Source organism: Myiozetetes cayanensis, unplaced genomic scaffold (genome assembly GCF_022539395.1).
Source record: "Myiozetetes cayanensis isolate MyiCay16 unplaced genomic scaffold, myiCay2020 scf5-8, whole genome shotgun sequence".
NCBI classification, from domain to species: domain Eukaryota; kingdom Metazoa; phylum Chordata; class Aves; order Passeriformes; family Tyrannidae; genus Myiozetetes; species Myiozetetes cayanensis.
Window position 1 is genome coordinate 57,594,039 of NW_026087742.1, and position 27,078 is coordinate 57,621,116.

Here is a 27,078-nt window from a genome sequence, read left to right on the forward strand (position 1 = left end):
GGACGTTGAGTATTTGTGAGAGAACTTTAAAGGACGAGCTCACTTTAGCTGTAAGTTTGTACTCAATCGCTGTATCCTTTATAATGCTGATACTTTACGGAAAGAAAAAGCCCCTGTTCCCCCCTCCCCTGACGAAAACACAACCACCAGACGAGGAAACACACTCCCCTTTTCATGAACTTGTCAGCGTGATAGTAATGGAGTTCTAGTCTCAAAAAAATTGAAGTATTTTGTGTCAGTTTGCCAGTCTGCAGGCAGAGGACGTCTGTGCGGCACGCTAAGTAATCTTGTTGGCGGGCACAAATGTCTTGATTTATCTCTGAATTGGTTTGACTGTTTTCAATAACTCTGTGATTGAGAGGTGAGCGTTTTGGCTTCAGGAAGTTGAGCTCGAAACAGTGTGTAAGCCTGTGTACTCTGTATGGAGCTGGTGCATTTCAGCAGGTGCTTCAGAGCTGTTTTCTTTTACCTGCTTTGGATAGTGTGCAGATTTAAAAAAACTTAATGGTTCTTAATGGGGATTTGTTGCTTACTGCATGCTTATGGTATGCATCTTAGTAAGTCATTCTAGCACTCCTCTTTCTCTCTGCTAAAAATAAATGACTAATATTAGAACAGTTCAGTGATTATTCTCACTAGTAGAGAACAAGTTCACAGTAGCAGTCACTTGTAAAGTCTTTTCGATTGAACCATGGAAGGGCTTTTTGGGAGATCGTAATTTAGACATACTTTTTCTGTTTTGCATTAAGAAGTGGATAAAACTTGTGAATCAGTGCTTAGGCAAGGAGAAGAGGGGTGCATAAAACTTCAGCGGATACAGAAGTTTACTTTCTTTTCAAAGCTTTCAGAAGGCTTTAGCTGGTGCTGTGTAGTGTCAAGTCACAGTTCCTAAAGTGCTGATCACCAAACTGTTGGCTTGGCTCTTCATATATTGTTGTTTCTTGAGACTTAACTTCTTATTACTTCTTTTCTAGCTAGCTGTCTTTCATGATGCACTCTCTTTCTGGAATATTAATGTCTACACAGTAAAAAGAGAACCCTTTGGCTGCTTGACATGTCTCAGTATTTTAATGTAGTAGTATAGCTTGTGGAGCTAAAGGCTCTTTAACTGATCCAACTTTTGCTTACTTTGGCACTGCCAGAATACTTAAAATGCCCATAGCATCCCATAGTAATTTCAAAAGTGGGGGGCATTTGGGGGGATTATGTGGGCGGCTGTATAATAAGACCTTACAAACATGTAATGATTTAATGAAATGGAACAGATGCAAGGAAACTGTACTCATATATTAAGACTCAAGTACTTTTATGAATGCTCTGCAGAAAATTAGCAGTTGTGAAATGGGAAACTCATTAGGAGAGCATGAGAAATACTTTGGAGTGAGTGACTTGGTGTGTGTATGTAACATGTGAGACAGGTTATCAATAGACTGAACAAAATGCCCACATAACTGCAAACCAAGCTGACAGAGCTGCCCTGACTATTGTGGCCTCTTGAAGTTCAGAGCAAGCTGTGAAGTCTGCTCAGGAAGCTGAGTAAATAGTCTCTAAGCCACATCAATTTATGTGCGTGCATGCTTGGCAATGCTTGAACAAGATGACTTAAAATTAGCAGTTGTGTGATCAGGGAAGTAATAGGAACTGTAGCATAGGTAATAGCTCTGTTTGGTCAGGAGTACTGTAAGGTAGTGCTAGAGCTCGTTTCTTTTGCTGTCCTGACTTCCAAGTCTGTTTTGTTTCTTAGGCTTGGACAAAGACTCTTCCACAGAAACTTTTCCTCAGACTAGTTGCTCTTGCCCTGGAAGATCTGATGGTGCTTGCAGGTGTGATGTTGTTTGAGAGGAAGGGGATGAGCAGCTTCAAGCTTTTATCTTTGACTTCTCAGTCTCAGAGAAAGCATGGATGAAGTGTTTGAAATATTAATACATTAATACATGAATCCTGGTGTTTCTTGCCATCTAAAGACTTTAGCTCAGATGATTTTTTTTTTTTTTTAGTTAATGAGGCAGATACAATGTAAAACACATACTTGTGGTAACATAGAAATGTTTCTTGTTAAGGTTGAAGTTTGGTGATGTGTATTTGATGTTTACTTGTAGTAAGCTTAGTCAGATCTTCTATTTTGTGTATTTAAAATAGATTTGTAGGTTTGCCTTGAGAGTATGTTTCTATTTAAGCTGCTTTGATTTTATTTTTTTTCCCCCTTCATCCTAGAATCCAGATTGTAAACTGTGTGTCATCTTAGAGTTAAACATTGGCTTTATGAAATCAAATCGTCTCTGTCTGGATAGAGTACAGTTAGTAGTCTTTATAAGTGCTTTAGGGGAAAGCCTGGGGTTTCTTGTAATACTTTCATGGCTTACTTGCAGAATTGTTTCCGTTTTTAAGGAATGCTTGGTGTCTTCTAATAGCTATTGGTGTCTGCCAAGTAACACATAGTATAAGGTGTTACCTGATATTTGTTTCATGTCTGATATAACTGGGGATAGTTTCATGACTGTAAATAACTAATCCTTTGATTTCTCAGTGAGTTCCACACATTGTAGTTGAATCAAATAAGGTTTACTATTTTAATTGCAGCTGACTTAAGTAATAAAACACAAAAAGTTTAAGTATATCCCTTTGAAGCAGTGATTTGTTGCTCCATAGTTCACTCAGTCATGTATTTTCCATTTTCGGGGGTGAGGAAATCTTAGGAGTTATTTAAAGTACCCTATCTGAAGAGTTGTTTAACTTCTCTGTAATGTCCTTTTTGTTTCCCAACTTCTTCAATAATCTTGGGAAATTTATTCTTTGATAAAATCTAAATATACAAGTGTTTGTAGAAGTTAATTCTTATTTGTAGAATTCTAAAAGCTTTTTTTTAAGATTTTATTTAATTAAATAATAATGGATTATAACCATGAGAGTAATCAATCTCCTAGTAATGATGTGGGGGAGTTACGGAACTATTAGACTCCATAATTGTGAAGGTATGTTCTGCTAATTAGTACCTCCCAAATGAGATGAATAACATATCTGAGGTAACCATTGTAATCCACCACTGGAGTAGTGGGTATTTGAAGTCATTAAAGGTGCCTTTCTTTACAGAGAGGAGTGTGGAGCAGTCAGGTAATGTCTTCTTGGTGTAACTTGTAAGACTGATGAGTGGTGTGGTTGTTTCTTGTGCTGCTACCAACGGGCAGCCTAGGAAGAGTGCAGGCTGTTTCCTTGATAAGGACTTCCAGGAGAGGTGGTAAGGATGCCTGGCCAGCTGCATTCTTCTAATATGACAGAGTTGTGGAGAATAGATAACAAACTAATGATTATAGTTAGTAAGACTTTCATAAGGAAAGACCAAACTTCACATCTGTCAGTAATTTGAGGGAGTCTGATTTGGAGAAGACTTTATCCTAAGTAAATATTCCTGTTATAATTTTTCAAAAGGAGTTTGTGAAGGTCATCATGAAAGGCTCATAAAGCAGACTTCTGTGGAATGATGCTGGTTGTTTCTTCTGGAAAGTCTCTGGACTTTCATACAGGAATTTTCATTTTAAAAATGGTAATTTTTCAGAGTTAAGTCCCTTTGTGCTGTGTGTTTTTTTTTTTTTTCCTAATTGGCAGTGATTATATGAAACAGAACAAGCACCGAATAGCAAGAAGAGTTCAGTTGTACTGAACTATTCATGGCACAAAAAGTGAAGGCCACCTGCAAACATGCAGAGGTACTTCACATTTCTGGAGTAAGTTGGGTCATAACAAGTAAAATCAGTTGTAAATGAATGGTAGATTTGGAAATCCTAATTTAATGCAGACCTACTGTGTGTTATGGGATGGATTGCCTCTAAGATTTGCAATTTTAGGGATGTTTGAGGTTCTGTTAGAACAGTTTTCTTGTACAATAGTTGAAAACAAGTGAATCCTGGGAAAAGAAAAATGCTACTATGCCACTGCTCCAGTTCACTGCAAGTGTACATTTGCAATGTTATGTGCTTTGCTCTTTCCCCTGGTCCTGCCCCCAAGCCTCTTCAGGTGATGGAGGCAGGTATGAAATTACCTGACAGAAGAAGAAAGAACAGAAGATATGAACAATCTGGAGAAGCTAAGGAGGGTCTTGCCTATTTTTGAGCTATTGTGCTTAGTTTTTATTTTGGTAGAAATAGCGGCTGTAGAGTAGCAGGCTCTAATAAGTTCTTAGTAAAAAGGTGGTTATGCTGTGGAACCCTTTGCTGCATGATGTATTAGCTCTGTAGCATCCAAACCTCTTCTTAGCTAATATGTATGCAGGCAACCGCTTTTTCTGTGTGTCCCTTTGGCTCAGAGGGTTGGTGAGGTACAAATAACTGGAGGCTGAACATTCTGGTAAGAACTGCAACAATTCTCCTCTTACTCATAAGGGTCTGTTTATGCATCCAGCACTTGTATCTTACCAGGTGGGTCTGATCTTTCTGCACAAATCTGTTCTAATTAGTGGAACTTTTTGTCGGAATCACTGTGTAATTGAATATAGGATGTTGAGATGAAGTTGGAAATATGCACTGGTAATTGCCTTGAACTTGCTTTTAGATGTCTAAATAAAAGCATAACTTTTAAAGCCTGATGTTTATTTTGGTGTGTATGTATCAGGTCCCACAAAACAGTGCTGATGTTTGTGGTTTAATTTACTTAACTGCTCACAGATGCAGTTCCGCTAGCTTGTGGAGCCACCTGCTTGGTCTGAGTTCTTGCTAGGCAAATTGCAGTTCATCCCAGGAAATGTGACAGATTGGTCTCTCCAGTACTTCTACACCAAGTGCAGATTGAAAACAAGTGAAAAATATGTGACGGGGTCTAATTTCTAGTGTTGCTGTTATGGTTTCTGCTTTGCAGAGGCACGTGCATGTTCCTAAACAACAGAGAACTCTACTACCTCAAGTAGCGACAAAGTTGCAAATGCTAACTACTTGTCAGAAAGAGCTCTTTCTACTCTCTGTTCTCTTGTTTCTGCCCTTTTGAAGCAAAGGATGTTGTAGGGATTCAAGTAGTATTGAGTGTGCGCAGCATGAAATTAGGATAGGTCTTAATTTAGGGCAAGCTTATTGATCGTAGCTTCCCCTTTTAAAAGAGGTGTAGCTTATAGGGCTTTTAAAGGTGTCTATGACAGTGAATGTTGAAACAACATTCTCTTATACATATTCTTTCCAATAATAAAGACATCAGTTTTATTCTGCTGATAATAAAGAATACAGATAGCAGGGATTACAGCTGTTATTGTACATAATGCACGTGGTGGTATTTTTATGTTTTCTGTATTGAACTTAAATAATTGGGGAAAGCTGGTTAAAGGAGAAAATTCTGCCCATGTGATTCTCTGTATACAGAGAATCATGATAATGAAAACTTAGATATTACTGTGGCATTAGTACTTTGAAACTGTTACCACTGTATAATGCTGGCAGCTTGCTCTGTTGTACACCACTGTCTGTGATGTGACTCAGCACTGTTCTGCATTGCTAAGTCCCTGGTCTGGGGAAGAAGTCTGTGGCCTGTCCATTTTGACAATTGAAGCAAGAGAGGATATATCTAAGTTGCTTTCCTCTTTCTATTTCGGCTGATGAGCCCTCTTACCAGCAGAGGGTGGGGGTGTCTGTGCATGTGTAATATACCTGTAGGGCATTGTCCTAGTTACAGGGGCCAGGACCAGTTTATCATTATCTGGATATAATCAAAACTGTGTATTCTACACCCTCTGTGCCATTTCTGATGGACTGTTAATAAAAGGATTGTTTGCAGCAGCTGCCCAGGGCACACCTGACACCCCAGGCTACAAGCTGGGGTTAAAGAACCTGGGAGACAGGGGAGTGTTTCTTTGTGTTCACACCAATGACTCAGCTGTGATACCTCCCCTCCAGGGAGGCATTGCACTTTCACACCCAGCCTGAGGGGTCATCTCTGCTAATGGGCCATACTGGACTGGCATTATAGGCAGCTGCACCACCTAGACCAGCAAAGATTCCAAAAATATCCCATCATTCACAGAGTTAAATCACACATAGTGAAACTCCCTGTCCTGGGCTCCTCAAATTGAGCATCTATAAACTTTTTTGAGGACTTCTGGTACCACTGATCAGATCGAGAGCAGGACCAGAACTCTGACAGGACTGGAACTGCCACTCTCTTCAGGACAGCAATCATTACCTCAACAGAATTGCGACCATCATCTGAACCAACAGGTCTTCCTTTCCTTTTATTTTGCACCCAGGAGGCCCACGTGGTGTTCAGCACAGGGGCTAATGAACACTACTTTGTTCTTGTCCCTGGGTGCTGGGTTATCCTTCGGTCTTTGGGGGTTAAAACTAGTTTTCTCTGTATCATTGTATTTATTGTAATCTTCTTAGTAAATTGTAACTCTGACTTGTAATATCTGAAGTTGGGTTCATTTCTCCTGCTGGTTTACTTTTAAACCAGCACAGGCATGGGGAGTGGGTGGAAGAACCTGTTGATACACTGGAAACGTTGTCCTGGGCTAGAAGTCTAAGATGCTGTGGGAGGGTTTTTTGGTCTCCATGAGCTGAAGTCCCTTCCAGCTGATAGTTTTTTTTTTTCATTCTCTAAAACATCAGTGAACTGAAATCAGTGTGAAGAGAGGATTGCTGTTCGGGAAACCTCATGCAGAGGTCCCTAGTCTGTTTCTGGACTCTAATGGTTATCATGATGCTTTTTTTTCCAATATCAATACTGCATAGTACCCATATATTTTGTGATCTGAGAAACATTTCCAACATGGATGCCAAACTCTTTCAGACCTTATAATTCAAACAATTTACTGTCAGACCTTGCTGTCAACTTGGTGAACAATTTAGTAATTATTATTTATTAGCCTAGAAACATTACATAGTGAGTTTTGCCTGAAATCTAACAATGGTACTTGGAGAACTAATTTTATCAGCTGCTGTGAAAAACATAGCTTATCTGTTAGGTGCAAATAGCATTGTTTTATAGGTGTGCAATAAAACAAGGAAGGCTTTTTAAAGGTCCCAGTGTTAAATGCCAGTTAAGAATACCGACACTGTGCTGATGTTGCTGTATTGATTGTACCTGGTTTGGGGCATAAATGTGTATTAGTAACTTGATCAGCCCCTAAATACTTGTCAAATAGCTCCCAGGAAAAGTTGCTGATCAGAATCAGTCATTGATATCTTTGAGGTTTTCTTTATTACTGAACTAGTTCACAACCGTGACCTGCAGAGACTTCCAACATTCTTTCCTTAAGGCTTGGTGTGTAAACCTTGTCCTTTTTCCTTAGGCTCTTATGTTCCACATTTAGTTCTTGAGTTCCTTCCTTATGCGCAGTGTTGCACAGCAGACACACAGTAGAAAAAATTGAAGATGTAAGCATTGAGAACTTAAGGGTAATTTTTTTTTTTTTTAATGAATCTTAGGTGTTGCCAGCACCCCCCCAGAGTTTTACACCAAAATCTTGGTGACAGGAGTAACCTGGCAAGAAGAAGGTTGAAACTGTGAAGTAATGAGAGGTCTGCAAGTAGGATTATATGGAAGTACAGTAGCAGGGAAGACTAACTTAAACGAGTCTGATGAGGAGTGGCTCAGGAAAGGAGGCTCAGGGGTGACCTTGTGACTCTTTACAGCCTAAAAGGAGGTTGTAGTCAGGTGCAGGTCAGTGTTTTCTCCTGCGTAACAAGTGATGTGATAAGAGGAAGTGGCCTAGAGATGCACCAGGGAAGGTTTAGATTGGATATGACAAAAAATTTCTTCACTGAAAGAGTTATTTAGCATTGGGAGAGGCTGTCCAGGGAAGTGGTTGAGTCACCAACCCTGGAGGTACTTACAAGGCATGTAGATGTGTCATTTAGGGACATGGTTGGTGGACTTGGTAGTTTGACTTGGTGATTTAGAAGTCTTTTACCAACCTAATGTTTCTATTCTATATTCTTCTAATAAAGCTTGAAGATGTATTTATTCAGCTGTGTAAAAACAGTTGAATCAGTTGAAAGTTCTACTTTTCACACTGGTGGTTCTGATGTTCCAGCACATTTCTGGCAAGGCAGCCTGTTGATGTGCAGACCTGTATGAATAGAAGGTGGGCTGTACAGGTAGGCTCTGAGAATGGTGTTAAAATGTTGGCAGTGGTTTGGATTTTGTGTTTGATAAGGTCTTGTCAAAAGACAGCAAAACCAATTTTTAAATTGTGGTATTGTTGTTAAAGAAATTGTATATAGAGTAGCTTGGGTTGGAATGGACCTTTCAAGGCCATGTAGTCCAACCCCCCTGCCATAAGCAGTGACATGTTTAACTAGATCAGGTTGCCAAGAGCCCCTTGAATGTTTCTAGGGAGGAGACATCTGTAACTCCTCTGGGCAGCCTGTTCCAGTGTTTCATGATCCTCGTTGTAATATATTTCTTCCTTACGTCTTGTCTGAATTGACTGTCTTTTAGTGTAGAAACATCACCCTTTGTCCTGTCACAAGAGGCCCTGTTAAAAAGTTGTCCCTGTCTTTCTCATAAGCCCCCTTTATGCATGCTTACCATGAGACAGGTCAGAGTAAAATTTGGATTGACCCTCTTCTCTGCAGCTTTGTTACAGTCACGGACCATTCTTAAATAATTTAAAATTAGTAAAACATTTAAGTTGATCAAGGAAGCCTGAGCGCTGCGTTTAACGCTGCTGTTTGGTTTGATGTGATAGGTGTCCTCATTCTTTGAATGGCTTTTGCCAGCCTTCGCATGAAAATGATTTATGAAATATCATTTTAGTACAATTCAGAGGCGGTAGTACATTCAGGGCCATGAAGTGAGGAAGAGAATTGGTTGCTGCAGTCCCTGAGTAGCCAGCTGAGATTTTTTTTTTTGTTAAAGGACTTCTCAGAAGTGAACTTTAATGTCTGAGGACCATAAGCAGATGTTCTTCAGCCACAAAATTGCCAAGCTGTGTATTAAACTGTGGCTCCAGTATGTGAAAAATTTAGCTGTTCTCTAAATGCAAGGCCTTTTTCGAAGTAGCAAATGCTTTGTCTAGGGAGATGTAGTTGGTAAAAGCATCCCTTTATTAACCTGACGTTATAAACAGTTACACGTAATGTACATGTGAATGACATGTGATTGAACAGTGATATGTGAAGTCCTGTTTTATAAGTAATTTTAGTGAGTGATTCAGATCCCTGATTCTGTTTATATTTAGTTATGAAAGGGGGTTTTGTCTGTTTTAAGGATGGAAGTGTTTGTGTCTTTAAAAAAAAAAATGACATCATGCAAAAAAATAAATTAACATTTGTGAGTGGCGGTTCCTTAAGCAGAAGCAGCAAAGCACTGTAATACAGCAATAAAGTTTCTTCTTTTGTTTCTTTTAAAGTTTTTCTTTGCTGTTTCCTTGTTACTATTACTTTGTATCCTTTACAGTCATAGTTACTTCTTAGATGCAATTCCTATTTGACATCTTTGTAGAGGCACTTGATACTCCCCTGAAAGTACATAAAGTTATATCTAACTTAATTTTATGGCAAAGTCTACCCATAGATTATATCTTTGAGTTGGTGTTGAAAAAGGGAAAAAACTTCCAAGAGATTTTTGCCAGAGGAGGTAACATCCTTCCAGGGGCATCTGGTAACAAGAGTTCTGGATAACACTTTGGCCTTGCCAAAATCTCCCTTTGAGGTTTCAAGTGTGTGAACATTTATGATTTGGCTTTAGTTTTAGCAGGAAATGATTGCCATAAAAGGGTGATGGAGAGCATCAGGCAAGGTAGTTTAAAAAATACAAACAACAAAAAAAGCCAACCCCACATATTAGCTTGAGCTTTTAGTAAACCAAAGACTTAATATAGTAGGACAGATAGTAATGAATGCGTTTTAGCTACATTTGCCCTGATTAGTAAAAAGACTTGAGAACATGTGTGGAGACATCAGGCTTCTCATCTATGAAATGCCCATCTGTACTACAAAATGAGATGGTATCGTATACCATCAAACTCTAGTCTCCTGTAAACAAAATACGGGTGGAGCATAGTGTGCTCATCTGTATTTTTTGGCCAGACAGAAGTTTGAAAGTAATACATTCATGAGGTTTGGATGCTTGTCCATGTAACTGAATCTGTCAGCCTTTCAGTGCATGTGTGCGTGTGTGTGTGTATGTATGATGAGAGACAAATAACTTGTATTGCTGAGCAAAGCCCTTTCATTTTGATATACTTTTAAGCTAATGTATTGTTATAAATACAGAATTTATTTACAAATGCATGTGCGTATATGTATTTGGAGGGACTGGGGCTGGTAAGTCACCTTTTGATTACCTGGCAAGACTTGACCCATAAAGCATGGAATGCATAAAGTTCCATTTCATACCCCTTATGTTTCTGTAGTAAGACCCTCTTTTGACTAGTAATTAACTTACTAATTAATTAACTTATTAACTGAAAATGGTGCCAAGTTAAGCCTGGTTTGGTGGTTTTCCTGCAGTTAAAAATCTGAAGTGACCTCAAGTAATTTTCATGCTTACTGATACAAACCTACCTTTAAGTGGTTTAAATGACTTTATTTATCTACTATAGTGATCAGTAATTGATTTAAATTACTAGAACTTATTGACTTAACAAGCAGCTGGTCAAGAAATGCTTTGTGTCTGGTTTTGGGCTAAACTGTTTATTGACAAGCACTGTGAGTACAAGTATAGTCCTATGAGACTGAGGAAACTAGGATTATTTAGCTTGTAGAAGAGGAGGCTTGGGAATGACCTTAAGACTCTACAACTACCTGAAAGGAGACTGTATCAAAGTGGGGGTCAGCCTCTTCTCCAGGTAACAAGAGACAGGACAAGATAGATATGGCCTCAAGTTGCACCAGGGGAGGTTGAATCTGAGGAAAAATTTCTTCACTTGAGTGGATTCTCCAGCATTGGAAGAGGCTGCCCAGGGAAACAGTTGTCACCAACCCCAGAGGTGTTTACAAGGCGTGTTAGATGTGGTGTTTAGGGGTATAGTTTAGTGGTGAACTTGGCAGTACTGGGTTAAAGGTTGGACTTGATGATCTTACAGGTCATTTTTCAACCTAAACAAAGTATGCTGGTTGTCTTATCAGCAAGCCAAAAAGTTGTGAATATTGAACTTAATGCACTCCACATTTAGAGGAAGACTAATTTCTCTTTCCCATTCATCTGTTGGGGTTTGGAAAATGTGATCTTGTCTGTTCTCCAAAAATCACACTTGTCTATAATCTTAAATTTAGTTCTTATTCTAGGCTTGAGACTGAATTCTATTGGATAAAAATATCAGAACAAGGATAATGGATCTATTTTAAGTGCACACTTGACTCAAATAGCTTCTGGTTAAGCACCGCTGTGTATTGTGGAGTTTCACTCGACATTGCAAGAGTTGTAGAATTGTGGATGAATGTTCACTATTCTCTTCTTTTTAGGCTTACCTGTTTGGAAAGCATACTTGGAGCATTCTTGGTATTTTCCTAGGATTCTTAAAAAATTATATTAAGCATCTTATGTTAACAAAGAAAGTAGATGAATGGGGAAAATTTGACCTTCTCCTAGAGGAGACTCCAAGTTTTGCCACAACCTGCGTTATTTCAGATAAGGTGTGGAAGCTAGTTCTCAGTTAAAAAAAATCTCAAAGATTCTGCTGCTTTTGTTTAAATGTTAATTCCCATAGTATAACTATTTGCCTCTAATGGGAACCCTGTGGCTGTCCTGCCATAGGTCAGTCAGACAGAGCAACCTGATTGACTATCAGAGTTAGCTCTTTGTTTTCTTTTTCTTTTTTTTTTTTTTTTGAGAGGTGGTTTTGATGACCTTGAAGGGTTCCTGTTAAATTCAGAAATTATTCTGTGATTTGATCTGCGCTTAGTCATGGTTAACTGCAGGTGTCTTGAGTTTCAGGCAACAAGAATGTAAAAACTGTCTGCAGTTAAGCCCTTCCCCACAGATTGGAGCAGGACCCTTGTTTTGTCACCATAGCTGATTACCCAAAAGTGAGCACAGGCATATTTCTTTTGCTTGTACCTCGGAAGCAATGTGATGATCTGTTCTGACTGCAAAGGAGTTACTACACTCCACATTAATTTAACACAGATTTTACCTCTGTCCTGGAAGATTGATGGAGTGGGAATGATCTATGAGAGACTGTTAAAGCACTCAAGCACATAACTGCAATGACATAGTTTCTCCTGAGAATAGCTGTCTAAATTACAGCAGGACAATACTCCTTATTAACTGAAAATGGTGCCAAGTTAAGCCTGGTTTGGTGGTTTTCCTGCAGTTAAAAATCTTAAATTATCTCAAATCATTTTCATGCTTACTGATACAAACCTGCCTTTAACTGGTTTAAATAATTTAATTGTTCTACTATAGTGATCAGTAATTGATTTAAATTACTAGAACTTATTGACTTAAGTAATATCTTTCTAAAGAAGAAAAGGAACCCAGGTTCACATGTTTCATTTCTTCTGTATGTTCCCACAGGTGTACTACATTGTTTGCCAGTTTACCTAGTAATTAAGTAAATGGTATTCTAAGTAAATATAAAAGTAGCCCTTAACTGTACTATTCTAGATAGAAACTAGATACTTTATTTTTTCAATAACCTGGTAAATTCTCTCCCCCTGGTATCTAGATATAGATTTTGGAGGTTATGGTTGGTCTGTCCTAGTTCATGTTTTCTCTCTTCTTTCCAAAAACCTGCATTGGCAACTAGGAAAGTCTTCTGCCTTATTTCTTGTTCTAGGATGTCACTAGGCCAGAGAAATGGGATGCTGAAAGGAGTGTCTAGACTCTTTAAGACTTAACTCTTCTCAAAAGTTCTATTGAGTTATGATTTCTGACTTGGCTCTCTATTTTAAGAAATTTTACATCAAAGTAGACATTGCTACTTCTCTTTGTCTGTTGAAAAGGAATTACTTTTTTTTTTTAATAGAAAAGTAGACTGTGAGGTAGAATATTGGTTGCACATTCTGAGTGCTGAAAAAAGGCAATGTGATATGAATGGCCATATTTGAGTAGAGCTTGTTAGTGATCTGATCCCCATACCTTGCTGAATGAACGGCTGCATTTGTAATAGTGTGTTATGGTACTCTGGCTTTAAATGCATTTCAGTGATTGTATTTCACCTCTTTTACAGAAATGTTACGAACAAAAACAGTACAAAAATGGACTCAAGTTCTGCAAGATGATCCTCTCTAACCCAAAATTTGCTGAACATGGAGGTAACTGCAGACTCAAGATTTTATGTGGTTTTTTTTCTCTTGTCATGAGCTTAAATGTATAATCAGTCTATTTCATGCTAATAGGAAAGAAAGGAGCTTGTTGCAGGGTGTGATTCTGTCCTTATGACTGAATAATTACTCAGGATTTTCAGTCTTTTTGTATTCTGACCAAGTTCCCACTCTAGCTCAGCCAAAAACTCCTGTGCAGTGGGATGCTGAAGATCAAAATATATGGTGGAAGCACACTTCAGTGGAGCTTCCAAGTAAGTTGCCTTTCTAGGTTTCTGGGTCAGAATACTAGTGTGGGTTTTTCTTATGTTCCTATTTAAGGCAAACCCAGCCTTTTTTTGGATATTGCATGAAGGTGTTCTGCCAATAGATTAAAAATCTGATTTTTTTTTTTGGTCAAGTTCATACTCTTAAATTTCCTGTGCTGCATACCAAATTGCTACTTATAAGAAGCAGAGTAAAGTGTAACACTGTTGCTGTTAAGACTGGAAGCTGAAGACAGAATCTGGAGATCCTGTTCTGATAAGTATTGCAGGAAACAGGGCAGCAAAATCTTGCTTCTATTTACATCCTCAGTAAGTTTCTCTAGCCTTACTGTATTACAGGGTTCAGACAGTCTTTCCTTCTGATACAGTGACGTTTTCTTGGTTTTTTTATGTTGAAGCAACCTGAGTGTATATGTACTTTGTCAATAAAATTGTTTTCCTATTTGACGTTGTCAAATCTTGGCAAAAATGTTTGGCTACTCCTTTTCATGCTTCCATCAATGTCTGCTGTTTCTTTATCTTCATTTGCTTTCCTGGAGATAAAAGTAGTTTTGATGCCTCAAAGCTAGATTGCTTACTCCAGCTCTGACCTGGAGCGTTTGTCTCTACTAACACTTGTGTTTTTGTAACTTCTCTGTACACAGATCTGTCTTTCCTGCTCTTGCTGCCTCTTAAACTTTTCCAGGACAACTAGATGCCTTGGCAATCCATGTACTACTTGGGCTCTGAGCCACTAATGGCTTTGAAGCTTGGGAGTAAAGCCTGGAATGAACAGCTGAAGCAAAACTAAGCCAATGAAGTGATCTGATGGAAAGCTGTACTGTTGTCACACTTAGCTTCAGAGACTAGGAATTTCAAAAGTTTAGTGAGAAGGTGGCAAACAGATGGATTGCTGTGGCTGGGCAGTTATCTCTTTGGTGTGGGAATGCAGGAGTACTTTGGCCCTCTTCCCACAGTGGGGATATTTATTCTCTTTCAAACTTCTTGATATTATTTGGAAGGTATCATTCTAGCCTTCTCTGTTCTTACAGCATGGATGGAGGACAAAAAACCCCCACTTGACTCATTTTGGTTCATCATTCACTTTTGGTGCATTTTTACAGAAAAAGTGTTAAACAGGTCTATCAATAAAACCTCAAACTACTGTTATAGCTGATCTTGAGATCATGGGCTCTTGCCATTAATACTGAGTAAAAGGTTGCAGTTGGAGGAAAACCAGAGTACTGTGGTGAAAAGGTGACTAATCTTCTGGCATGACCCAAGACAAGTGATCTCTTATTTAACAAAAAACCTGAAATGTGAATCTGGAACAGCTGCCAGGTATAATGCATGCATTTACATGCAACTTACTTCCCCCTGTGTGCCTTGAAGGTTGGGGAAAGAGGGAGAGCAGTAGTCATATCAATGTGTTATTTGAAATCTTGTGCCTCTCAAAATGTTGATAAAAATGCTGTTACATTGAGAAGGTCTTTTACACCCCAAACATGGTAGCAAGAAATACTCTTCCCTTAACTAATGGTTTGTAAGCAGTCTGTAACAGTGGAGCTGACTGTGACAGATTTGTTTCTTATCGTATGACACAGCCTAATGAGTTTTTTTTTTTCTTGGTCTGCCTATCTGGAACTTAAACACACATTGAGAAGCTCTCTAAATTTGCTGCAGCTTGTTGTTAACTCCCTTAAAGCCAATCAGATGGGGTTTTTAAAATTAATTAAAGTTTGTGTTGTCTGTGTTCATCACGTCGGTACGGTGCTCTGCAGTGGTCTTTTTAAGACCCATTTCAAGAAAGGATACGCTTCCATATAACAGTCTTCAGCTGTGCTAGGCTACTGTCACGATCTAAATTTATATTTTAATGGGGAACTTCACTGTGTAACAACTTCAAAGGATATCTTCACTGTGAGGCTGACATATGGGGAGTCAGAAACATAAGTATATGATACTTCTTACAGAGACGCTCGCGATGAAAGGACTGACCTTGAACTGCTTAGGGAAGAAGGAAGAAGCGTATGAATTTGTTCGTAAAGGACTTCGTAATGATGTAAAGAGTCATGTCTGTATCCTTTGCAGTACAAAACCTGATCTTTTTGCTATGACATACTGTTGATGGAAATCTGAGATGCTGAGATTATGACAAAGACTTCTGATGCACAGAAATGCTAAGATTTCTCTTTGCCAATGAATAAAGTGGAGCTCTGTAAAGTGTGGAGTCTAATTGAGGTTACAGATAGGCAAGAGAGGAAAAAGTAGAACTTGTGCACCAGTTGTATTCCTAGAATGAAACACTTCTGTAAGTAAGAATTTGTACTGTAATTGCAGTAGCATATTTGAACAATAAATCTCTAGGAATAACACTTATGGTCTTATGGAGTTTGGATAATTTAATTTGTATAACAATGCTCAGGGGGGTTATGAATGTGACAACAAATTATTTGGAAGCATTTAGTATTTTCAAATATGTCAATAAAGCCTGGCTGCAGTAATCAAACTACATTTATCATGGTGCTGATCTTCAAGGAAAGTGTCAAGTTGTTTAGACTGTAACACAAATGCATAGCAGTTACTTTGTGAAAATTGTAAATGTATCTTCCTTAATGTGCATTAGGTTGGCATGTCTATGGTCTTTTGCAGCGTTCAGATAAGAAATATGATGAAGCCATCAAGTGTTACCGGAATGCACTCAAACTAGATAAAGATAATCTGCAGATCTTGAGAGATCTTTCTCTGTTGCAGATTCAGATGAGGGATTTAGAAGGATATAGAGTAAGTATTCTCTTTGAATTATTATTTATTGCTGCTATTTATAGCCTTCCCTTGTTGTTCTGTTCCATTATGAAGTCTTTTATTGTTGCTCTTTTTTTCTGTTTCAAAAGTGTTTTAAGCTATTGTTTAGGAAAGCATGAAAACATACTGCAGCAGAGCTCCATGTAATGTTGAGAGCAGAACTGGAAATAGTTGTTCTGTGAATTTGACTTGTGGATCACCTTGTAAAATTTGTTCTCAACTAATTTTTCACAAAGTAAGAAAAAAGGGATGAGACTTCGATTAGCAAGTAGGAGTACTTACAGTGCTAATGTGAAATACTGCAAAGGTTGTTTTGGGTGCATATGCTGAGGTGGTTTTTGTGAAAAGTATGCTATCATGTTTCCTCTGAGTATGTGAGTAACTTGGCCCATGATGACTGATTTCTTGAATACCAGTGCTGATTATTCTCATAACTAAAATGCTAATATTTGTCTAAAAGCAGAGTTAGTAGTTTCAAAATAGCTGATTTGGCTGTTTCATGTGAAGTAGAGGACTGGACTCCAGGCTTGGCATTAGCTGGTCTCCTTACTGATGATGTTGAATTTGCTAATGCAAAGGGAAAAGGGAATAGCTGACTTAAGGATATGATTTGACTCAGGAAAAGGTTCTGAGAAGTGCCACAGCAGTATGAGGACCGTGTGCCTAGGCATAAGGAGAGTGGGACTGCTCTTTCAGTAGCAGTGAGCTCGTGCTTTCTAATGGAAACTGCTCTCTGAGATTTCAGTGCTCTATTTCTGGAAATAATTTAGACCCTTAAGAGTTGTTTCTTAAAGTGACACCTTTTGTGTCATTTTTTGTCCCAACAAAGAAGAGTTTATGCTTTGTGCCACGACTCTTATATTTAGAATGTAGCCCCTGGATTTATAAGACAGAAACTTGCTGCTTTTCCCCATGCTGTTAGAATTTTAAAAGTTCCCTAGGGCTTTTAAAGGTTCTTTTGAAATATTAGCTGTACTGGTGGTGAATCATGATGAATGTGGAGTAACTCTGTTTAGACATCTCTTGTTTTAAAATTACTTTTCCTTTACTGAAGGAGACGAGATACCAGCTGCTTCAACTGCGCCCCACACAACGGGCTTCCTGGATTGGATATGCCATTGCATACCACTTACTAAAAGATTATGATATGGCCTTAAAATTACTTGAAGAGTTTAGGAAAACCCAGCAGGTAAGAATTCCTGTTCTGGAAAGAATACTTTTTGTATAAGTGAATCAGTGTGTAATCAGAATCTGAGGAATTATTTCTTCATAATTAGAAATCAGTTATGAATAAGGAAACACATTTTTATTTGTGGAGCTTTCTGCTTTGAGCAGAAAGACTTCCAGGAGCTTAGCAGTTGACACAAATTATACAGGAATACTGTTCCTCCATTTCAATAGATTGTTAGAGTTTAAGATACAAGAGTAGTCTCATGTGGAGTAACTGAGTAACTTAATGCTTGTGAGGCTTGTAGCTAAAGAAAAGCTGTGATGATCCTGCCCCTTTAGAGTAGATGAAACTACAGAAAATGCTGTTTAATATTGGATGTGCTCATTTGCCCTTTCTCTTATCATAGTCTGGATGCTGTTACATCTCTAGAAAGGATATGAAAAACTTTTATTGGTTTGTATGCATCTGTATATAATACACTTTAAAACCAATGTTTGCTTTCAAGGCAACATCAAAGTGTAGCTGAAAATACTTTGAACCAGTTTGGTGTTACTGGAACTTGAAGTAAATCAAGTGGTACAAATGCTAAAGTCACTGAGTATAACCTTTTTTAAGGGAGAGATTATTCCCTTGTTATGTTACTATTAATGCAGAGCTGTACAGTCTGAATTAGTAGAACAGAGTGAAGGTGTTGATTATTCTGTAACACGGAAAGAAAAAAATGTGTTTATAGATGCATTCAACTGGGGAGGCATCCTGGAAGTGTTTTATAAAAATCCTGAAGAAAGTAAATTGCCAGAAGAGACCAGTGTTTGTCTTAATCATGTGTTATGGTCAAAGAAAGGATGTTGCAAGCCAGGTGTATATAGCTTGATACTTCAGAAGAGCTATATACAGTGTTGAGTAAACACTGAAAGCAATAAGTTTAAATCAAAATTGGATCATCTGTTATGAACAGTTGACAATCAAAAAGTTCTCAAATGAGTCAGCAGAACCCAATCTGAGTTTAGTGTCGAAATGACTTTTTGAATTAGAATATATAATAGATGGAAGAACTGCAAATGTAGTGTGAGAAATTGAAGTTCTTTCAAGGACTAAGAGGGCTTAATACTGGTATTTGGTCCCTTGAAGAAAACAAGTGACACTCTTAGTGTTGTTGTCTTTTCTCAAAGATAGTGTGTAAATATACTTGTTTGGGGCCAGTCATGATACACTGTTCAGTTTACTGACTAAGCCAGATTTAAATGCCATCTGCTATAGATGAACATTTTAAATCAGTTGTGTGTGCTGTGCAAGTTACCACAATCTCAAATCTCACCCTAAAACAAAGAAATCCTTAGAAGATCTGAAGCTGTCATGCCATTTTCTGTTGAAGCTGGAGATGCTTGGGAATTCCCATAAATGGGAAGATTGCTTATTCATGAACACTGAGCTGGTTTAATTGTTGATTAGCATCATATCAGACATAGTCAAGTGGTGGAAAAGCTACTTAAGCACTGAAGGACAGAAATACACTACAAGTGCTGGACAACATAGTTTTAAAGAAAATTAGTCCTGTCAAGCTTTCCTCTTTATTTAGATTGGTAGAGACAGTCAAGTGATCAACTTAACTGTCTAAAATACTAAAAATACATATGAACACATTAGTTTCATTTCTTTTGAAAACAGTCTTATGCTTTGCTGTGCCAGTTCCCTGATGAGTGCAGGCCCATGTAGAACCCCAAATACCGGAAGAGAGAATCAATGTGTTGGGTCCAGAGCAGTGAGGAGAGGCCAAGCAAACCCACAGCTCAATTTTGCCACACTTTGGTTTTTCCACAATAGTCCCCAAATGCACTGGTTTTTCAGTGTCTGGACATTTCAGTCCTGCAGTTAAAATAATTAAGTCCAGGATACTTCATTGATCTTTCAGGAGTTACACTTCTTACTTAGTTTACTTCCCAGATCTGCCCTCTTGCCCTGTACTTTGTATGCACTCAACTCAATAGATGAACTTGTGACTGACTTCATAGACTACTGTATGTAACTGTAATGAAAGGGTGATGGCGTTCAAGGTTTAAAAGGATGGTTGAAAGACTGAAGGGTAGTGAATGGGAGTCTTCAGCAAACCGATGTTTTTGGGGAGTTTTATGGCATTCTGTATTAAGCCTGGTACTGTTTACCAATCATGTTAATGAATAGAGAAGAAAATGTAACATGCTATATAAAATGCTGCTGTCATAGTAATTGGTGAATAATGGTGATGTACAGTGATCATATTTATTTACTTGAATTACTCAGACAGCTGTGTCCATTCATATGTGAATTAAAACAACCAAAGCCAAGCAGTAAAAGTAAGAAAAAAATCCTCAAGGAACTGTCATTTTAGTGATTGTGGGTAAATATCTGAAGACGCAGTATTACAAAATAATGGAGCTAATCTAGCTACAAGCTCTTGCCAAAACCAGCAGTCTGACTTTTTCCTGTGTGCTTGCACTGCTTCCTTGTGCAGCATTGGTTGACTTGTGGAGGGCTGGTTCAGGAAGTCAGAGTGACAGAAAAATAATCACTCTTTTGAAGGATTGATTGGCTGAACCAAACAGCTATGAGGTGAGAGGGGAAAGAGGAAGGGGAATAATAGAGGGAAGTGAACTACCTTTGTTGATCCAGGCTGCAGTTAGAATGACTTAGCTTATTGCAAAATTGCCTCTCAGGGCAGGCTTATGGGTGAAAGAAAAGTACACCCTTATTTCTGAGAAGCAGGGATTTTCTCTGTAAAGCATGGATTACTGAGAGATCAAGAGTTGCTGATGAGCCTGTTGTCAAAAAAGTTAGAAAATAAAAAGAACAATATGGCAAGGTAAGAGGACTAGAGAAAGAGCTGTCTGTGAAGGGCAGAGATTCTCTTTGGTTACTGTGAGCAGAGAAAACCTAGGTGATTTTAGTACAGATTGGATGCTGGGTTTGGCAAGAAAGACAGGAAACTTGCATGGCAGGGCAGATGGAATAGTGTAAGGAAGTTGATTAACAAATTGAAGTGATAAATTGCTTTTTATCATGGACAATTATATTCTAGTGGCTGAGTTATTACTGGAAATGGTGATTTTCTGTCTCTTAGTATCAATGTTGCCTGTCATCTGAAAACTGTAAGTTGGCCAGATGCACAAAAAAGGGTTATGAGGTTGAAGGCAGATATCACTGCAGGAAGTGTAGCAGCTTGTGCTGTCCCATGTTAAATCAAATGACTGAAGAGTCACTTCAGAATTTAAATTTTGGGAACCAAGGTGTAAAACAACTATGAAATTTGTTTTACTGTTGTATGTCCCATTTTTCCTTTCTTCTTTTCCAGAACAAAATTTTTATTCTTAATTTTTATTTTATTCCTAATTTCTGCATCAGGCCCACAAATACAGATATGGACAGAAAACCTCTGGAGTTTTGGGGGTCTGCTCTTAGGTATGTTTTGGCTGCATCTTGTCACATTCTTTCAGTGACAGCTGTATCAGGGCATCTACAGATGTAAAGTTGACTCTTCTTTGGTCCAGGAGGAGAGGAAGAAATTTATTCTGAAAAGGCAGAATTGAGTTCAAGTTGGACATCTGTACAAAAATCATAACTCTTCTGGGGGAAAGGGGGAGGAGTAAAGTTGTGTTGTGCAGCAATAACAATGACATGGACAAAACTCTTTGTAGAATATCTTAATCTTTATAAGACAATCTGATTATTCAGAGTAAGTACTAGGGCTATTAACTGCTTCCCTTCTGATGAATTACATATTTAAGATGTCATTAACCTGATGAGATTGCAAAATTTCTTCAAAAACAGGCTTTTCTTAAGATTATATTTAAAAATAGCTTTTTAAATGAAGTGATAGTAAGTGTAGTATATTCCTGGTACATTTACTCTATGTGTAAGAAGGAGGTAATTTGATTTTTTTTTTAACTTTTGATCTTTTTATTAATCCTACTGAACCAGAATAGCTATGAGGAGGTCGATTTAAAAGTGCTTCTCATGTCTTGTATATATTTATGGGGTTTGGATTATCTGCGTTTTGAAGGCCTAAAACCAATTCATGATATGCCAAAAAGCCTGTGCTGCTTGTGGAATTTAGAATTTAGACATGTACTGTATTGGAAGAAATTATATTTTTAGAGGGGAGGAGAAGGTGGAAGAACTAAATTGGTGCTCTGCAGTTTTGTTCTGTGACACTGCAGTAAAGGTAAGCAGGAAGACATGCTTAAATGCTTAACCCCTGTTCCAGGTGTCAGTTCTGTGAAGCAGTTTAAAAAATGTTTTCACAGTAACAATGTTTTTTAGTGATTTCCAGTGGGTAATAAAAATTAAGATAAAAAGATAGAAACAGAAATGAAGCTGTAGATAGAGGAGATATACTTTAAGAAGCAGGTAGAATTTCATGCTACCCACTCACTAGTATGCGCAAGGTATAGTCTTCACTTGCTATACTGTATTAGCTTCTAAAAAATAAGTACTTGAATTATGTTATTTTCAACCCCTAAACTCATGTTCATTGTCAGATATAGACATCTTTACAATATTTTATTTAGTTATGCTATCTTTCAGAACATTTGTATGCAAAGGCAGATATTTCTAAAAATGCCCAATACTGTAAAGTTGCCTCTCAAAATTCAAAGAGCATGTAATCAAAAATAATAAATCCTATAAAATGAATTTGTACCTAGAGAAGGGCTGGAAGTAATGGTTTAGGACACCATCCTTAATGAGAGCGTTCCTTTCAGCCAGTTTAATGTTTTGGCTTTTTTTGTTTTGTTTTTGTTTATTAAATTACTTGACTCTGTGAAGACAGGAAAAGCTTTATTCAGGGAACAGAAGAGTAATAGTAAACTGTTCATGACCAATGTGACTTCAAAGTGCTTCTTGCTCAGGAAGAAACAAAGTTTGTAGTATCGTGGGAAAGAATGTCATTAATGTTTGTCAGACTTGGCAGCTTCTTACTTATTTTTTATGTAAAAAATCAAGTTAAATTATAACTGTCTCCTCCTGCAATTTCTATTGAGACTACATTTCATACAGTAAACTGTTGTATTGAGCTGCTGGGCATTGTCTGGAGACCTCTGAAATTCTTGCAATTTGCTTACTGTTGGAGTAGTTTTTGAGTATATTAGTCGAGCATTTAGTATGAAAAAAATATTATAACTCTGGCAAGACTTTTCATTGCCTAAATACACTTTAAGGAGTTAATCCCTGAAAGGAATGATTTTGAATGTCACCCTGCTTCATTGTCTGTATCACTACAAGGTGGATGAACTACTAGTTTTACTATAGCCTATAGAAAGTCCTAGGTATGCAACTGAGAGCAGACCTCAAGATAATTATGTGTTGCTTGAAAACACTCTGCATGCTTGTGCACTTTACTTTCTGGGGGATTGAAGTGTAACACGGAGAACACTTGGTTAGAAAGAAGTAGTGTAAATTTCCGATCTGAAAAATTCCTGTTGTCAAGCTGTGGGCACTGTTTGGATGGTTCGTTGCCTTTGGAAATAGTTTGATCCAGAATTTTGGTATGCTGAAAATAATGTGATATCCCAGCTGTGTGCTGTAGAGCTTAAGTAAAAAATGTTGTGGAGTCCTTCAGAAAGAAAATACTATGAAGATCTTTGCTTTCTCTCATACAATTCAATAAAATTTCTAAGATTTCAGTTTTTAATTATCATAGTGATAGAGAAAAGAGAAATAAAGGATTTATTCTGAACTGTTATCTAACAAGGGATATCCTGAATGAATCTGATTTGATTGTGAGTAATGGGAGTTTGACATTTTGAATGTTTAGGTGGGTATATAAGTAGACCTGATACATTCCATAGCCTAAATTTTGTTCGGTAATTTTGCATACATTGTGAGGTACAGGTAAATGCTAACTAACAAATGGGTTTTTTTCCCCTCAGGTTCCTCCTAATAAAATAGATTATGAATATAGTGAACTGATTTTATATCAAAATCAAGTGATGAGAGAGGCGGATCTTTTTCAGGAGTCTTTAGAACATATAGAGACATATGAAAAGCAAATATGTGATAAATTAATAGTAGAAGAAATCAAAGGTAAGTCATTATTCTTCCCTGAGCTAATTTTGTTGTATATTTTTACTAATGACTTTCAGATATAATAAAGCAGTAAAAGAAAAACAAACAAACCAACCACAAAACATGTGAAGTCTTTAATATATTTGGAACAATTACTGTAGGGAAAGTGGCACTAGGTCATTTAACTTGGGAGTAGAGGTGATCTCAGAGATTATTATATTGGTAAACACTAGAATAGTTATAATAGGACTAGAATAGTTATTCTAGTAAACACTAGAATAGTTATAATAGGACTATTATAACCTAGTTTTAATCTTATGGAAAAGAATTTCATAAAGAACACTGTTTGAAGTACAGACACCGATCATTTTTCTTTCTTTTTTGACTGATGTATCAAATTCTTGTTTACTTTTTAAGCTTTTTCAATGCACTTATTTGTATTGCCCTAAGTGAATACGGAAGCTGACTTTTTTGGTTAAAAATAACTCACAGTAATTTTGTGGATTTGAAGTACTAGTAACTTGTTCTGAGTATGTGCAAGTAGTGGCATATGTTCTTCAGCTACTCCTTGCTTGCACAATTGTGGTGGGTTGACCCTGGCCAGTGGCTGAGCCCCCACACAACTGCTCATTCACTTTCCCCAGCCTTCCTTGTTGAGTCAGGAGAGGGAATAGGAAGAACAAAGGCAAGAAAACTGGTGCATTGAAATCAAGATATCTTAAGTGATGGAAAGAGGAAAGGAAAAAAAAATGAATCCCAGACCCTCAACTGATGCAAAGGCAATCACTTAGACTGCTCGGCTAGTCTCCAAGCAATGGCCACCTGCCCACTCTTTCTCCTCAATTTTCAATACTATGTAGCATAAAATACCTTTGGGTCAGTTAGGGTCTGCTGTCCAGGTTATATACACTTCCAGCTTATTGTCCATCATGGCCTACTTGCTGAGTGGCAGAGTGGAGGTAAAAAGACAAAGCCTTGATGGTCTAAGTACAGCTTAGCAATAGTGAAAACTATAAAGATAGTATGTCACCAACATCTAGTCACAAATACAAAAACACAGTGCAGTATGAGCTACTGTAGAGAAAATTGATTTCATCGAAGCTAAATCTGGTAGAACCACTTACTTATTAAGCAAAGCAGTGTGATTTAACTGGTTAAAAACTGATTAGTTGGTGTGAAAAATACAGATGCACTTAATTAAACAGCTTGGTGGAAACTGATATAGTCATGTATTAGAGTCCTAGAAGAAAGAGTTTCTTGTTCTTTTGATAATTGTAGTAACTATTTTAAATACTCAGATATAGATCTCCAAGTAATCTTTTTCACAGGTCATGAATGTTCCAAGCTCTGAACTCTGTGTGATAGCTTCAAGTAACACTTGTAACATACAGCAAATGCCTTTGGAAAAATAAAGTCTCTTTTTAAGTATCTGTGTATGATTAAACCTGATTTTATGTATCTAGTATTCTGTTCTTTACTTGCAAGTGTTTTCTCATGTAATTCATAGCTCTTTACTGTGTTGCCTTTAGGAGAGATGTTACTGAAGTTGGGAAGACTGAAAGAAGCTGGTGAAGTATACAAAGAGTTAATTGAGCGTAATGCAGAAAACTGGTGTTATTATGAAGGCTTGGAAAAGGCCCTACAACCTAGTAAGTTTAGCTACACAGATAAAATAAAAATACATATGATATAGGGTATACTTCATACTCCTGTTTGATGTGTTACTGCTTTAGATTAGAAAGTTGTATTTGTGAGAAAATTGTGCACCTTCTGATCTTGAATGTAATACAATGTGTTCATTTTTAAAATGTTCACTGAGAAATCTGTATGCATGAAAATACCGCAGCAAGTATTTGTGTTCTTGGAGTTGAGTGGCATTTGCCAACACGCTTGCGTGAAGAACATTTCCTTGCCACATGTGAACTTGGAAACCAAATAGCAATTAATTCTTGTCTAGTAGTTGAATGTCAGACTACTATCATACAACATAGAATTGCTATTTTGAGACTTGTTTAGGTGTTACTTCTTTCTAGGGGCATGTAGAGAAATACTGATATACTTATTTGTAAATGGCCTTTTAAAGATAGACCATTTGAAAAAAAATTCCTTTGGAGGTGAAGGTGATAAATATGTTAAAACCTTTTTTTACTCCAATGCCAGTTCACATTATTGCTGTTGTGTTTTTCCAGGAAAACCAGCTAATTTTTAAAAATTACAGTGTTGCAACTAGCTATACTGTACCAAGTGATAACTTTGAGTGTTTGCCTTTACACAGGAATAGTTTCTTTGTATTTAATTTTTTCACTAATTAGTGAAAATTTATTGGAGTTATTCTGATGACATCATAAATCATAAGCCCACAATTATATTATTTGTAGATATTTTAGCTGCATTAGATTTCTCAACCAGCTTTCTTCTTAGAAGGTTTAACAGTTGGGTCTCATGAAGTCTGGGAATATGGCTGGTAATTGAGTAATGAAAAAGATTGCATTTGTTACACATAGGCAGAGTGTAGTCTTGCCCTTTGAATGGTTCTCCTAGTATATCCGTAGAGTTGAATTCCATGATTAGTGTCTCAGAAAATAAATTACCCAGGAACTTGATTATTCTGTCTGATAGAATGTGTTGAAAGAATGTAGTTTTTAACAAAGAACCAGTCCAGTAGTTTTTGACATATTAAAATCCTATGTAGACTAAAACTGTACTAATTCTATAAAACTAATAATACAACTTTATTTTTTAGGTGGTCTTAGGACTATTTCCTCCCCCATGGTAAGTTCTGGAGCTCCAACTTGTGACTTCAGTTAGGGCTTTTATATGCTTTAGTTCCAATCCAAACATTATTTTAGTTTAACTTTTATAACTCTACATCTCTTGGAGACACTGGGTAATAGATTCCCCCCCCTTCCCCAACATTTGAGCTCAGTGACAAGATAAATTGTTTTTCATATAAAAGGAAAACGGATATATTTATTATATATATATTGTAGTCTTAATCTGTACATTCAGTTTTAAATTGCTTGATGAATTTACTATTTAAGCAAAATTGATTTTAATTATATTAAAGTGGCATTTTAAAGCAACAGATTAGTTTTATTTAAGTTCTAACCACATTGGAGCTCCAAAGCATATTATGGGGGAAAGGGGAGGAGTGGGAAGAAAATCTTTAAGTAGCTTTATTTTTGTTAAACGTTAAGATATAAAGAGTTCTGGTACTCGTTACTTACACTGGCAGTATTGTACCCTGGTTTTGCTGTCACCAGAGGACCTATAATAGAGGCATGCTGGTATAGTATGCTGTTTGTTTACCTAAGATTTAAAGTGCAGTATATTTCTCTGAATGCTTTAAGTACGTCTGAAATGAGTGCACAGTAAAAAAACATGAATTGAAGCTATGAATGTTGTGCACTGTGTGAAGGGGTCTGCACACCACATAACTGAAAGAAAGCACACTCAGTACTGTGTGTTTGAATGTGCAAGGTAATGGTCCTGTTTGTAGTTTACCTGTAGAGTGATTTAATGCTGGTAATTTTGTATTGTATGTACAGTGTGTTCTCAGTACAGTTTTATATACAGTAATGTTTGTGATTAACTGGAAAAAAATGTTTAAATTGTTTCAAACCCAAACCAA

The 27,078-nt window shown here is 37.3% G+C and overlaps 1 protein-coding gene across 2 annotated transcripts in view; it reads left to right on the forward strand.

The window, feature by feature from the left end:
- NAA16 (N-alpha-acetyltransferase 16, NatA auxiliary subunit) overlaps positions 1–27,078 on the forward strand; it is a 69,322-nt gene that overhangs the window by 964 nt on the left and 41,280 nt on the right. For both annotated transcript variants that reach the window (XR_007630990.1, XM_050333095.1), the window contains exons 2-7: positions 13,094–13,178; positions 15,406–15,510; positions 16,059–16,216; positions 17,292–17,426; positions 23,312–23,465; positions 24,977–25,096. Coding sequence is in view for 1 of the 2 variants with exons in the window: in XM_050333095.1 (XP_050189052.1) it covers positions 13,094–13,178; positions 15,406–15,510; positions 16,059–16,216; positions 17,292–17,426; positions 23,312–23,465; positions 24,977–25,096 (757 nt within the window). In the remaining variant the exon portion in view is untranslated. The remainder of the gene's footprint in view (positions 1–13,093; positions 13,179–15,405; positions 15,511–16,058; positions 16,217–17,291; positions 17,427–23,311; positions 23,466–24,976; positions 25,097–27,078) is intronic.